Genomic DNA, 16,107 nt, shown 5'->3' with positions numbered 1-16,107 from the left:
CTCTGTGCTGACAGCTCAAAGCCTGGAGCCTGCTTCAGATTCTGTGTCTCCCTCTCTCTCTGCCCCTCTCCCACTCACATTCTCTCTCTCTCTCTCCCCAAAATAAACAAACTTTAAGACAAAAAATTAAAAAAAAAAAAAAAGCTTACGCTTAGATCATGGAAAAAGTCACTATTCTTCGATTAGGTTTAGGGAACCAGGATTATCTGCCCAAATGGAGGTCCACAGCATACAACTGCCCAATGACAGAACTTGGAAAAAGGAACCACAATTGTTTAGAGCAATGCTTAATACATAATACACACTTGCTGCATACTTGGTGAACGAATGAATTTATCCTCATAAGCACAAAGGTGAATGAATGAATGTTAGCTCAACCCTGGATAAATAATCATAAATTCTGTTAAGCAGAGTTAATATACATAATTTTGCACTGAGGTAGTACACACAAGTGGTAAAGACCATGGGCTTTTGACTCAAAAAAGACCTGGATTCACAATTCCAGTAACATAGTTAACTGTGTGATCTTGGCAGGTTAGTTCATCTCTCTAACTTTGGTTTATTCATTCGTGAATTGGACAGTATAATAACACCTGGAAGGTCAGGTATTTAAAACATTTAGCACAGGGAGACAGCCATGTAGTAAATAGTATGTGTTACATATTCAGAAAAATATTTTTACTTTTTTATAATTTTTTTAAATCTTTATTTATTTTTGAGAGAGAGAGAGAGAGACAGAGAGACAGAGTGCGAGTGGGGAGGGGCAGAGAGACAGGGAGACACAGAATCTGAAGCAGGATCCAGGCTCCGAGCTGTCAGCACAGAGCCCGATGCGGGGCTGGCACTCATGAACTGTGAGATCATAACCTGAGCTGAAGTTGGACGCTTAACCAACTGAGCCAGCCAGGTGCCCCAAAATATTTTTACTTTTTAAAAGAAATTAAAAATGCAAATTTTCTTAATAAAAAAATAAAAATTTTATTGCTTTCCCAAACTACTGCTTAAAAACAACAATCAAAAGGTATTTTAAGGATTAAATGAAATATATTTAAATATGCTTAAAACAGTGCCTGGCACACGCTAAGGGCTTTGAAAGTGTAATGTGCTAGTATAAGGAATAGTACTGGGGAGACTCCTAGCCAACCAAGGCTTCATGAACCCACTTTAAGAGTTCCTAAAGAAACTGTCATCAACTTAATACTTCTCTACTCACACCTCCTGTTTTTTCCTTCATTACAGACAACACAGGTAGCTGTTCACTTTCGGTTTTAAAATAGTATAGGGGCACCTGGGTGGCTCTGTTGGTTCAGCGTCTGATTGTGGCTCCGGTCATGATCTCACAGTTAGTGGGTTTGAGCCCCGCAATGGACTCTGTGCTGACAGCTCAGAGCCTGGAGCCTGCTTCAGATTATGTCTCCCTCCCTCTCCCTGTCCCTCCCCTACTTACGTGCTCTCTCTCTCTCTCTCTCTCAGAAAGTGAATAAACATCAGTAAAAATTTTAATGGTATTAAAAACACCTTCAGAGTCCAAAGAACTTGAAAACTTAAAAATGATCTAACCAACACATCCTCCACCCATAGACAGGCCCATAGACAGACAGGCCACAAGGAACCCATAAACCACTTGAAACCGTATATAAAAGTGTATGTTGTGTGGTGTGCAGATGCACAGATGTCTACTTTTAGTAGACGGTCCATGACTCTTGACCATTCTTCCAAGGGGTCTAAAATCCCAAAAAGATAAAAACCAGAGTTCTTACGCAACAAATCTATTTTACTTACAAATAAGGAAACAAGAGTTTTACCCAGAGAAGTTAAATAACTTAGGCAAACAATGACAACACAGGAACTGACAACATAGGAACAACATAGGAAGTGGAGGACCTCTTAATTCATCATTAAATATTTTTTCTCCAGTTCTCCAAATTTCCTGGACCCACACACACAAAATATGGAAGCAGTCCCCTTTATGAACAAAAGTTTCATTTCCAGGGAGCCTCGGTGGCTCAGTTAAGCATCCAACTCTTGATATCAGCTCAGGTCATGATCGCGTGGTCGTTTGGTGTGATCAAGCCCTGCGTTGGGCTCATGCTGAGCATGGAGCCTACTTAGGATTCTCCCTCAGTCTCAGTCTCTCTTCCCACGCCTAGCCCTCTCCCAGCTCGCGCTCTCCCTCTCTCTTAAAAAAAAAAAAAAGGTTTAATTTCCTTTACTACCTCAAGAAATATGTGCTGTATTTCTGACTGCACCACTTTATGCTGAATAAATACTCGCCTCCCTAAAGTCAACGTCATGCACTGCTACATCACCACTGCATAAACACAGAAAACAGTTCACAGGGCATGGTAATCAAGGCGTTTATGAGTCTATTAATTTGTTAGAAACAGGAACTGAGATGGAAGGCAAGGAAGAAATCCTAATTACCAAGCACAACACTCTTGACCTTTACAGTATTTATGATGATGCCCTGGTTTTTTGTTTTGTTTTTTTTTTTATAACACAAAGGCCTGGTACTTGGATTGTAATCTAACCAGAAAGGGATGCCTCAGTATTTATATTGTCAGTCGCAAATGTGAAAACTACAGTACATATGGGTAAAATGTGTCTTTCCCGGGTCAGAAAAAATACTGAACAGGTGTGAAACTCAATAATGTCAAAGCCACTGGATCCTATTTTCTATTATTTTGAACTTAAGATGTCATTTTAAAGGCAGAGAAGGTGCCAAAAGACTCCTAAGCAACCTGCACTCTTCCAGAAATAGCTATTTTCAAACTTCTCTAAATGTGCAATCTAGAATATCGTAAAGAAGAAATGTTTTTTGGACCTAAAGCATTAGAACCTAGCAGAAAATACATGAACACAAATTCCATCATCTCCATATTCTCATTCTATCATCTGACCTCCCAAAACACATAAATCCTTGGTAGCTTCAGCAAACAGCTTACTTATTTCTCTCAAGTCAGTTCCCTGCCACCTATTGTCATTGGTAACTCCAACACTGACAATAATGACCAATCTGACACACTCTACGGGTGCCTAAATTTTCACCCCCCACCTTATTTTATTCCCTTCACCCATATGTTGATATGGGTAAACCTTGAGCCTCATCATTAACAAGACACCAAATACCTCTGGTGCTAAAGATCTTCTTTTTCCTCCTACCTTTCCTACTCTGTTACACTGAAAGGAACCTGCTCCTCACTCTCACTAGGTCTCCAGGTTTACTGATCCCTAATAGCTAATACTTCTATTTTCTAGGATCTTATGATTCAGTTGCCTACTTATTAAACACCACAGACCCACAACCAACCATTTCAATAATGCTACTACCCTTAGAATTCTCCCCCAAACCCAATAAGGCTAATTCCATCAGTAGGTATTCCTGATTTTGAACATTCTTGTCTGAAACTGCCAAGTATACCTGGAAAAAGTACAAACTCTGCTGACCGCCTCCACTATGCAAACGTTGTGCCAACTCAACTAAATTATCCCCTCACAACTACAGATGACCCATTTATTTACAGATGGCAGACCCCAGCACAGGGGATATTCCAAACTTTGTCCTTGTGTGAGAGTCCTATTACTGCTGAATAAATGACCATAAATTTAGTAGCTTGCTTACTTTCTCATGGTTCCAGAGTTCAGAAGACTAAAATTAGTTTCCCTGGACTAAAGTCAAGATGTCAGCAGGGCTGGTTCCTTTGAGAGGATCTGAGGGGGAGCCCAGTTCCTTGCCTTTTTCAGCTTCTAGTGGTTACCTGTATTCCTTAGCTGTAGCCCCTCCTCCATCTTCAGAGCACATCGCTCTAATCCCTGCCTCAGTCATCACATCACCTCTGTCACCTACTGACCCTCCTTTTGTAATGACCCTGTGATTCCACCGGGCCCACTGGGGTAACTTAGGACAATCTCCTCACCTCAAGATCCTTAATCTAGTCACATTTACAAAGTTCCTTCTGCCCTATAACGTAACAATCCCTAAGTTCCAGATACCAGTCATGAGCATATCGGGGTGGGGGGGGGGCAGGTTACTCGGCCTACCACTTGACCTTTAACACCTCACATACTTCAGTTACCCTAAGCCAATGGTCCCACCTTCTACTTTACTAAGGAGACTAAGAGCATCAGAAGTTCCTCAGCTTCTCTCTTCACAAAGTTGCGGCTACATTTTGCTTGATCTCTTTACTCATCCTTAGCGACTTTCCAAATAAACAGCTTAAAGAAGCAGTGAGACCCTCCTTTCCAGGGTGAACTCTCTCCCTATGCCTATGAATTTACAGCCTCGATCTAACCTTTCAGGAAAACCTGCACGACTACCATAGCTCTATTTGTGAAAATGACTGGAAATATGGACAAATTCAAGTAAAAATATGCAAATAATTTCACCATAGAGTTTTATGCAGAAAATTTCTCTATTAACCTTCCAGTAACCCTATGTATCACAATAGGAAATGCTTTTCTATTTCCTTTGGCATTAACTCTAACTGCTCAAAAGTAGCCTACAGAATACCATCCGTGTATTTACTTTCCCTTCTTATGACATTCATTTTTATAGTTTAAAAAGAAAAATCAACTGAGTAGTAATATATACTTACGGTTTATATTCACAAAGTGATTACAGAACTAGGACAGATTTTCTCCATAACATGCTCAATTCTTTCCCCCATCACTAATCTTTTAAACAATGAAAACTGACAATGAAACTTTTACTAAGCAGCCTCAAACCAATCTTACAAGTTCAACATGGCAAGTTTCAGACACTAGGAAGGGGTGGAGTGGCAGAAACCAGAAGTCATGTACATTTAGAGACATGTACATTTTTCTTTTTGAAACACTGCACCTGCCAAACAGCAAAGTTACATGAAACAAACTGTGACCAGTGGCTGCCTCCATGTAACCAGTGATTCCATTTTCCAGAGTCAGTGTGTCCCATAGTATCTACACATCCAGTCTGCAGCATGACATTTGATATCCAGACACCTCCTTGTTAAGAGTAAAAGTCAGCCAGCTGTAAGTAGGTGGTAGGGTGGGTAGACAGTGAAGCATCTTCTCTCCTCCCTCTCTGAGCCTGAGATCTCAAATTCCACCAGTTAGAGCCAGTATTCATAGGAAGAAAATATGTGTCTAAGATCCATGACGGTACAGTCAGTATACTTCAGGTATATGCACTATCTAGCAGGTAGTCGCCCGAGAAGTCTGGAATGAGGGTAAAAATCTTCAAAGAAAATAATGTAAACATCAACAGAAAAAAAAAAAATCTTTGTATTTTTGGAAAATTAAAAGCATTTCTACTTCTTAACCAAAGTACTGGGTTACATAAATGCACGTTTGTCAAAAATAATTTATACACGCCAGTTCTGCACATTTCAATGTATAAACATTACCTTAATCTTAAAAATCACTTATTTAATAAGCTCAGACACTAAACATAAAAAGACAAAACAAAGAAAATGAAGTCTATGAAAATGAAAGAATTCTATTTTGTAGGATGTGAAGATATCTTATCAATACTTTACTTTCTTTCCAAATCGACAGCAGCATATTTTTAAAAAGCATTTTGCAAAAGTGTATCTATAATCTGTTAAAAACCAATCTGTGTGAATTTATTTAAACTACATGTGAATGCCTGGTTTGTTCCAAGAGATGTGCTGCGTATCGGGGACACTGGCCCCTCCTCCTAAAATTCAGTCTGGCATGGGCACCTGGATGGCTCAGTCGGCTGAGCATCCGACTCTTGATTTGGGTTCAGGTTATGATCTCACGGTTCATGGGATCAAGCCCCAAGTCGGGCTCCGAGCTGACAGCATGGGATTCTCTCTCCCCACTATGTTCTGCCCCTCCCCCTGCTTGCCCGTGCTCTCTCTCAAAAGTAAATAAACATTAAAAAAAAAAAAAAAAGTTTGTTCTGGCAGAGAAATGAGGCCCTAAACAGTTAATGATGATTATGGCGAATGCCGCAAAGGAACAGCACCGGGTACGGTGAGACAACTGCAGTCGGTGGGCAGTACACAGCACAGCTCAGGGAAAGCTGCCCAGAAATTGAAGCTAGGACTTAAAAGGATAAGTAGGAGCAAATCATGTAAAGAGAGGAAACATTCTGGAAACATTTCCAGACAGAAGACATATGTGAAAATTTCAAGATGAGCCACACAAATTTCAGCAGGGCAGTAACTTGATCATGTGGCTTTCAGATAATAACTCCAAGAGCAATACGGAAAAGAAAATAGCAAAGGACACAGTGAATGTTCTAAGACTAGTTACTGAATACTCCGAGAGAGAAACGAAGGTGCTTTCATCCTGGGTAGTGAGGAAAGTGGAAAAAATGCAGATTGTAGACATCCGTGAAGTAGAGAGAACGGGGAAGATACTGACAAGAATAATTCCCAGGTTTCTGGCATAGAAAATGGAATGATCAACAGGTTCATTTGAAAATGGCTATTTTGAAGTAGCTCTCAGACAACAAATACAAAGGTAGCCATCAACTTGACAAACGAATGTACCAAATCTCAATCTCACAGAACGAGGCTAGAGATAAAATGTGGGAATCATCTGCACAGAGGCACTAACTGAAGCTATGGTAGCAAACGAGGTATGCCAGGAGGAGGAAAAGTCTGGGTTACTACACCCCAAGAAGGCCTCCATTTAAAGGGCTGAAGAGAAAGAAGAGTAAGTGCTTGAAAAGAAACAGAAAGGTAGGAGGCACACCAAAGGAGTGCTAGGTCACCGGAATTAAGGACCCAGCACACGAGAGGAAGAAAAGAGTAGCCATCTGTGCCAAAGGCCGCTGCAAACAGTCAAAGAGCAAGAGTAGTATTCACAGTGATCTCTGCCTTCAGAGATGTGCAGACCTGGTGATTCTAGTAAGAGCAAGACGGAACAGCACAGTTGAGGAAGCAGGTGGAACTGGAACATACCCAAAGTGATGAAAGATGAGAGAAGGGAGACAGCAAGTGGCGACATTTCTTACGAGACACTTGGCTGTGGATGGCAATGGAGACCCTGAGAGGCAGTGCAGGAGTCCAACAGAAAATTTAGTAGAATTTTATTTTGAGGATGTGAGTGGCCTGAACATGTCTCATGCTGATGAGTAAGACTCAGTAAAAAGGCAGAGCCCTGAAAATACTTTAGGTTTTTGACAAGGTAGAAAGAAATGTGATCCTTAGCACAGGAGGAACACTGGCCTTTAACAGGAGAGGAGACACTGCCCTCCATTAAAATGGGAGGGAAAGAAAAAAACACAAAAGGGGAGAAAATACAGACAAAATTGTAGGTAGAACGGTAAGAACCGAACACGGGTTCTACCCGATGCTTCTTGCTCTTTCCCCTGGGAAGTGGAAGGCAAGATTATTTATTTATCAAGAGTGAGGAGGCCAGCAGGAGAGCTGAACGTCTGAGGAGAAGTGGAAGGAAAAGACGACCGCTGGACAGTGTGAAGGGTCAACTGGAGGTCCGTGACAAAGGACAGACAGTGGCACTGATCCACCCTGTGTGGGGTTTCCTCCAGCAGAGGCCCAGGAAAGGGAGCTTGCTGGGTTTAACCAGGGTTGAGGCACTATCAGACGGGTCTGATGAAAGAAGAAGGGACAAGATATACTAATCCTAGTAAGTTGTGACGGAGCGCATGACGCTACGGTCCAGGTGCTGTAAGTGCTATGCATGAATGGCACCTTCTAGCCTCGTGGCTACTCTACCCGGTGAGTACAACAGTATGCTCGTTTCATAAATGAGGAAGCTGAGGAATAAACTAATTAGTTTCTGGACTATGGTCACATAACAGGATTCAGGCTTGAGATTTCACTTGGGAACCCTCTCCCCGCTCCCCCCTACCCCAAAAGGGAACTGAAAGAAAACAGAAGTTTTCAAAATAATATTATGTTAGAGTGGAAGGTGTGTATAATATTAAAATATTCTTTTATCAATAGAGTAATGGACCATGAAATTACAAGTGGTTTTCTAGCTTAGTGTTTGTGTTAAAATTTAAAGACTCCTCAAATCCAGAACTTAATGAGACTGTGCAGTACAAGCTAACTTGTTTCACATTTATATCCCAGGCAGTAGGATGGATGTTTTCACAGGTGATGTCATTTACCTCAAACTGTCAGCACAAGATGAATCTATATCCTGAAGAGGAAAATGAGGCTCAGAAAGGCTAAATGATACGTTATACCTTTTAGCAAAGCCCTGAAAAGTGAAGTGGCCTTTCCCTGCCCGTCTTGCCAGTGAGCCCCAGGAAACCAGGGCTCACAGGCCTGACTGGACTCTGCGCAGAACGAAACACTTCACGGCTGTTTGCTCTCGTGGGAACTTCTTTCCAACCATCGCTTTACTCTATCAAGTGAAAGAAACTAGGCCATGCTCTCACCACTATAGCTAAAATCAAACTAAAGAAGCTGAAAATAAAAATGTGAAAAGCAGAGTAAAACCTGAGAAGAAAATCTTATGTCCAATTCCCAAATATAAACACTAAAGCAACAAGAAAAGTCATCAGACTTGATCATGCTGCAGTGACAATAATTAAGCTTGATGAATGCAGCTCCCTACCATGAACACACCAAGGTAAGAAAAAAACTTGGTTGTTTAATCTCTTTGAAAGTTATTAAACAGCTCAAGTCGATGTTTTCCAAATTGTCTTGCTGAACTAGATATTTTTCTTGACTCATAAAAACATAAAACAGTCGCAACAGATAAAAAATGGAATATATATCTGAATAACATATATACAGCAAAGATTTACTATGAAGTCAGCAGCTATTAGAGTGCACTTATTACAAAAATATTTGTATAAAACGACATCCTCATCACTGAAGATGTAAGGACATTAAGTTTTAAAAACTTGTAAGAGAATACTCAGCTTTCATCTGTCTGCTCGCATTCAACCAGTTACTCAAAAAGAGATGTCAGTAAGGTTTTCAGTATTTTCCATTTTGAAACACAAAGTGCTAGATACTGAGAAAACAAAATTAAATCTTTCTCTTTCAGTTTTCCATTCTAATCATTAAATATAAACAAGTAAGATTTTAGTTCACACAAGCTAAGGTAGGTCCTTGCAAAGGAAATATGGTTTATTTAAAACAACAACACATTCCACACTGACCTGTAGCATCCAACTAAATGTGAAAGACACCGTGTTTTGAAATGGCTAACTTCTAAAGGAAAAACAAAAAAGCTCTACTTACCATATACATTAGTATGTCTCTAATCATCACCATAGCTGTTTGATGATCATTCCAAGCTTGATTTAGCGTTTGAAGAAAGTTGTTATTCAATGAATTTAGTACATCTTCTCGCACCTATTGACAGAAGAGTTCATTACAGTTTGTTGACACGCCTACACGCTCTTGTACGTATACATGTACATATCTGTTCAATAAAACAAAGTGGAAATCTCCAATTTTCAATCAAAGAAACACATATTAGACCAGTGGAATTATTTTAAGCTCTAATATTACCTCTATACAGACAATTAACAAATGTGTCGTGTAGTCCAGACCCATCTCCTGACCTCCAGAATCAGAAAGCCACCTCCTGGGCATTTCTCAACCCTCCAACAACTTAACATCACAGTAAGAATAAAATGCTAAATACTGGTAAGGAACTACAGGGCCCCACATAACTGTCCCCAGGCTACTGCTCCAACTAAATTTCCTACGACGCCTCCCTTTCCCCATCTTTATAGAATGGTTGAGAATGCTGACTTTGGAGTCAAACTACCCGGGCTCAAATCCCAGCTCCCTGACTAGCTGTGTCACCTTGTGTTAAGTTATTTCAACTCTGTGCTTCAGTTTCCTTATATGTGAAATAGTAGCAACACACTTAGAACAGTGCTTGGCACTCTGAACACTGAATGAGCATCAACTATTAACGCAGTGTGCTCCAGCTACAACGGAGCCGCACACAGCAACCGTGCTCTGCCCTTTCTTCTGCAGGCTTCACAGAGCTCACGCCCTCACTTCTTTCTGCTCAAGTTTAACCTCCACACAGAGGTCTTCCCCGACCACCCTATTTCAAACAACAGCCTCTATCTCCACTCTTAACCCTAAATTTTTCCTCACAGTACTTGTCACTACCTACTCTGTCACATATTTATCCGTTTACCGTCGCTCTCACTAAAACTTAAGAACGACGGCAGCACGGATTCTGACTTCTCTGTGTGCCTCCCACACCTCACAGTGCCTGGCATCTGTAAGACCCTTTACTTCATTCACCCTGCCCTTGAACACCATGATCCACCTCCAACACCGTAAGCTTTTTCAGGATATCAGCCTTTGCACATCAAGTTGCCCGGAGTCTGAAATGCCGTCCTAATGCAATCCTGCTAAGACAACTCAGCCGTCAAGAATTCCTTCCCACCGTCTACAAGCATACTGCCACCTTCTCTAGTAAGAGGTTCCGGACCACTATTTCCTGCCGTGTGATCAGTCCAATGGGAAGACTGCGGACTAGAAAACGGAATGCAGACTCTGGTTCTAGCTTTATCATGAAGAACCAGTGTGCCTGTTCTCTATGTTCCTACAACACTTTGGGACCACACTGCCAACCTCTCAATCATTCACACCCAACCAGTCCTCTGTGGTCTAGCTCAACTCCCAACTCCAGTGTCAGCAGACATGTTCTGTCCCCAAACATCTGCAGTAGTGGTTAAACATTTTTAGGTTGGGGAGAATCTGAAGTCATGGTGGTCTGTGAGAAATGATTTCATATGTGTGTTGACATATACAAAGATCTATCAACTTGAATTATAAACAGTAAATAAAATGCCATTGTGTGTTAGCACTAGTATAAACAAGTATAAGCAAGTGGTTGGAAGTACCAAAGACTGAAAAAAAATACACGAAACACACTATTCCCAACAGACGAGAAAATAAGTTCAAACTGAGAAAAATGCATCTATCTTTTCTTCTATGTTAGAGGAAAAATGGTCATTAAGAGGTTTTAGTGAGGAGACAGTATGTCTGTTCTACTCTACATGTCTTATGAAAACCACTAGCCTATACGACGTTAATTTAGAATTTTATTTTATATATAATCTTTTCTTCATAAGACTAAGTTCCTTGACTTCAACACATATCACCCATCAATATTTGGACTATATCAAAAGTGATAAACACTCATGTAGGTTCGTAGACAGTACTGTGTTAAATAAATACATTTTTGTAAAGTGGGTAATGTATAATTTATTTCAACTCATTAAGCCTACCACTTGTCAGATGCAAATTCCCAAGGTAGCTAACGGTAGAGAAACTACAAAATGAAAATACACCTATTTATAAAATTTTTCACCAAGCTTCATATTCGTTCACTGAAACACTAAATTTTGAGTAGCAATTAAATTAAAATCATGACAATGCCAGAGAAATCGTACTATATGACAAAAATAAAATGTCTGTATTCCAAACATCAGAATATCTAGCAATTAATTATTCTTAAGGACTTAAATGAACTTTGGTATGACCCTTTGTTATAAAATCAAGTTACACTTAAACTGTATTAACGTCACCCTAATTTTGGAATGCAAAAATGTGCTTGGTATATCTGTTAGATGAAAGAAAAACTTGCCAATTAAAAATTTTAAGGTTATTTAAAAAAAGATGTTTCCTAAAATCACTAACTTATATACACTTTAAAATAAAACATACCAAGTACTTAAGTAATATTCGTATTTCTTGCTGCCTTTCAACAAAATGAAAAATGTGATCAATGAGCACAATGTGTCATAAATTATAAAACTGCTTTATTTGCATACTTCAAAAACTTATCCTGACATATCAGTGACAATGAATTTTACTTAGCAGAAAATATCTGCTATTAAGTTAATTTTGTTGTATTTCATTTGTCTGTCTACTGTTGAAGTGAGATGTGGCCATGGATCTGCTTTGGCCAATGACATAAGCAGAAATGATTCATCACTTCCACATGATGTAAACTTTACCAGCTTAATTTTTAAGTGTAAAGTTCGGCGGTATTAAATACATTCACAATTAGCTTTTATAACAGGGCATGGGAGTTCTAAGAGGTGTCCCAGAAGATCTGTTTTTCAGACATACTCTTACATTTATTTTTGAATGACTACGCACACACAAATACAGGTATGTGACTGGAAGACATAAAATAAATGCCTTAGATGCACTTGCTGCATTCTCCTCTTATTCAGATCACTCTGTGAGCAAAAAAATTCTTCTTCTAATGCTGCCTCAGAAAAATGTTTTTCTACTCTGAGACATGAAGAGTGAGCAAGTATTTGTTCAAATACATACCATAAAAAGGAGGAAGGAGATGAAAATTCAACCTTTATGAAGATTAAAATGGGGTTCTTAAAAGAAGGTATGTTTGTACATAAGTCAAAAAACACATTAAGTGGGGAAAAAAAAGACTTAACCCTTATTTACAAATCATTAACAGAATACAGAAAATTTGAAATAAAAAGTGGGGTCAGTTTGTGTGTGAATTAACACTGTTCGTCTCGCTCCCTAACACACCCCTGCACTGGTTTTTGCACCAGCGAAGGCAAGCAGGAAGGAAGCCTGCCGTAGAGATGGTCCAGTCCAAAGTGGACCTGCAGCTCAGGTATGTGCAACGTAAGCACGTAAGAAAAGCTACATGAAGGTTGTCCAGATGAAGACCTGGAATTTGAAGTGTGAGACAAGGAAAAACAAGTAACAAAGTCATGAAAACAGAGAGTAGGATGGGACCAGCTGACAAGGCTAAAATGAGCAGTTGAAACCTGATGGCTATTCATGGCCCTTGGCCTTGCAAAAAAGCAAGATACAGACAGCAGTCGAGAGCAGCAGATCACAAACCTGACAGAGAATTAGAATCACTTGAAGAGCAACAGATTTTGCTGAAGAGAATGAGATGACAAGACACATACTGGCAGAAAATATCTGCAAAAGGCCTATCTGGCAAAGGACTATTATACAAAATATACAAAGAATTCATAAGACTCAACAAGAGAACCCAATCTAAAATACTGGCAAAAGACCTGGCCACCTCACCAAAAAGATAACCAGATGGCATACTGAGAGATACTCAATCTCTGATTAAGAAATTGCAAGTTGAGGGCCCATCTGGCTGGCTCAGTTGGTGGACAGTGAGACTCTTGATCTTGGGGTTGTGTGTTCAAGCCCCAGAGATTACTTAAAAATAAAATCTTAAAAAAAAAAGAAAGAAATTGCAAATTAAAACAACAATGGGACATCCTTTACGCATCTATTAGAATGGCCAAAATCCAAAACACTGACTACACTAAATGCTGAGGTGGATGTAGTGAACAAGCTCTTCTACTCATTACTGGTGGGAATGCAAAATGATACACAGTCTGGCAATTTCTTACAAAATTACATGTACTCCAACCATACGATCCAGCCATGATGCTCCTTGGTAGAAGTACCAAAGGAGTTAACAATTTATGTCCACACAAAATCCCACGTTCAGATGTTTACAGTAGCTTTATTCATAAAGTCCAAAACTTGGAAGCCATCAAAATGTCCTTCAGTAGGTGAAACAATAAACTGTGGTGCATCCAAACAATAGAATATTCTTCAGTACTAAAAAGAAATGGGGTGTTAAAGCCATGAAAAGAGATGGAGGCACCTTAAATGCATATTATCAAGTGCAAGAACACAATCTGAAAAGGCTATCTAACGATATCATTCCAACTACATGACATTCTGGAAAAGGCAAAACTAAGGAGACAATAGAAAGATCAGTGGGCATTAGGGTGGAGGGAGAGATGAACAGGCAGAGCACAGAGGATTTTTAGGAGAGTGAAACTATTCCGTATGGCACTACAATAGTGGATACATTTCATTATACATTCACTAAAATCCACAGAATGTACAACACCAAGAGTGACCTCTAATATAAAATATGGAACCCGGGTGATAATGATAAGTCACTGTGGGTTAATCATTATAACGAATGTACCACTCTGGTATGGGATGCTGATAGTGGGGGAGACAGTGGGAAATATACAAAATGTCTGCACCTTCTCCTTAATTCTGCTATGAACCTAAAACTGATTTAAAAAAATAATAATAAACTGAACTTCATCAAAATTAAAAACTTCTGTTCTGAAGACTGTTTAAACAGGAAACAAGCTACAGAATGGGAGAAAATACCAAATAATTTGTATCCAGAATAAATCTCTCACATCTCTCTCTATATAGAGATACACAGGGAGAGAAGAACTCTCACAACTCTGTAAAGAAGGCAAACAATTAAGAAATGGGCGAAAGACCTGAATAGACACTTCACCAAAGACGTTATATAAAGCAATTTTGCACGTGAAAAGAGATGTCCGACAACACTGGCCATTAAGGAAATGAAACTTTTAAACATGAGACACCACTACACACCCATTACGATAATGGCTAAAGCAAAATATATTAACAATACCAAGTATTTGCAAAGATGCCAAGCAACTAGAACTCTTCTTATATACATTGCTAGCGGGAATACAAAATGGTACAGCCTGACAGGAAAACAGTTTGGCAGTATCTTATGAAGTTAAATATTCACTTGCCATATGACTCAGCAATCCCACTCCTAGATATTTATTCTTGAGAAATGAAAACTTCTCTTCACCCAAAATCTATATGTGCATGTTTACAACAGCTCTCTTCATAATCATAAAACACTACATACAACACGTAAATGGATATGTAAACTGTGGTACATTCATACAATAGGATATACCATTCAGCAATGAAAAGGAACAAACTACTGATACATACAACACCTTGGTTCAATCTCAAAATAATTATGTTGAATGAAAGACATTGGTCTCAAAAGGTTATAGACTGTGTTGTTCCATTTACGTGATATTCTTGAGAAAACAAAACTATAGTGACGAAACAGATCAGTGGTTGCCAGGTACTGGGGTGGGAGGACGATGTGATTATAAATGAATAGGAGTGTTTGGGGTGAAGAAATGTTCTGTACTGATCATGACAGCATTTACATGAATCTATACATGGGCTAAAATTCATAAAACTGTACATAAAAATAAAAGGCTACTTTTATTGATATTGGCTTTTTAAGAACTTGCAACAATTATGATTCTCAAGTTAGACCATTTTATTATTATATATCATAAACATAAGCTATGATGCCACAATGCTTATTTTTAAAACTAACTTGAGAGATGCCTGGGTGGCTCAGTCAGTTGAGTATCTGACTCTTGATTTCAGCCCAGGGTCATGGTATCGAGCCCAATGTTGGGCTCTGTGCTGAGCATGGGGCCTGCTTAGGATTCTCTCTCTCCCTCTGCCCCTCTCCCCCACTAGCATGCTCTCTCTAAAATAAAAATAAAAAATCATCTCTTAAAAAAAAAAAAAAAACAACCAACTTGAATGCCAAACAATGGAAGAATTATTATTTTGAGAGTGTAAACCTATGAATGACTCTGGAATAATTCATGTTGGCATACTACATTCTTCATTTCTGTGAACATAGCTTTTCCTGTCCTTTTAATTATATCCTTAGCAAAGATTAAAGTGGAATTACTAAGTCAAAAGAAAATGTTTATTTTTCAACATTGTGATAAAATCTGTTCACTGATAAATTAATGTCCAAGTTGCAGGAAACACATTCTCAAATCAATCAAATTACTGGCAAAAGGAAGAGAAGGATGGAAAGGAGGATGACAGGAGAGGCCAGCAGGCATGAGCAAGACCTCTAAACTCCCAGTCTTTGCCTTGAGTCTTCTTAGCCAAATACCTTCATGGATTGACAAGGAGGCCAACCCTGGGCCAGCAACTCTTGGCTAGTTGGGAGAATCAAAGGACATTAATGATCTCACAGTTCCCCCCACCCTCTAACAGCACTAGTACCCGGTGGGGGAGGGGGGCGGGCACACACACGCACACACACACACACACAAATTAAATCATTAATTAAGATTTTTTCGCCCTCTGTAAGTTTCAATGTCTGGGCAAAATCCAAGCCAGCCAATCCTAATTAAATATTTAGGTGACACAAAGAAATTCATCAGCTAACACTAATTATAAAGATTTTGGCTGTGAAGTCCGCTGAAACTAGAACTGAGCCATATCATTAACGATGATATGAACTACTGAAAATGAATGACTTCCTTCTTAAAAGTCTCAA

General features: G+C 39.3%; 1 protein-coding gene across 2 annotated transcripts in view; it reads right to left on the bottom strand.

The window, feature by feature from the left end:
- CUL3 (cullin 3) overlaps nucleotides 1-16,107 on the bottom strand; it is a 94,926-nt gene that overhangs the window by 43,965 nt on the left and 34,854 nt on the right. For both annotated transcript variants that reach the window (XM_047085986.1, XM_047085987.1), the window contains exon 3: nucleotides 9,177-9,290. In XM_047085986.1, the coding sequence (XP_046941942.1) occupies nucleotides 9,177-9,290 (114 nt within the window). The remainder of the gene's footprint in view (nucleotides 1-9,176; nucleotides 9,291-16,107) is intronic.

Source organism: Lynx rufus, unplaced genomic scaffold (assembly GCF_022079265.1).
Source record: "Lynx rufus isolate CCGP_SWC_20201006 ecotype Redwood Valley unplaced genomic scaffold, mLynRuf1.p SCAF_2, whole genome shotgun sequence".
Classification (NCBI taxonomy): domain Eukaryota; kingdom Metazoa; phylum Chordata; class Mammalia; order Carnivora; family Felidae; genus Lynx; species Lynx rufus.
The sequence above is the reverse complement of the archived record's forward strand: the minus strand, read 5'-3'. Positions and strand labels throughout refer to the sequence as shown.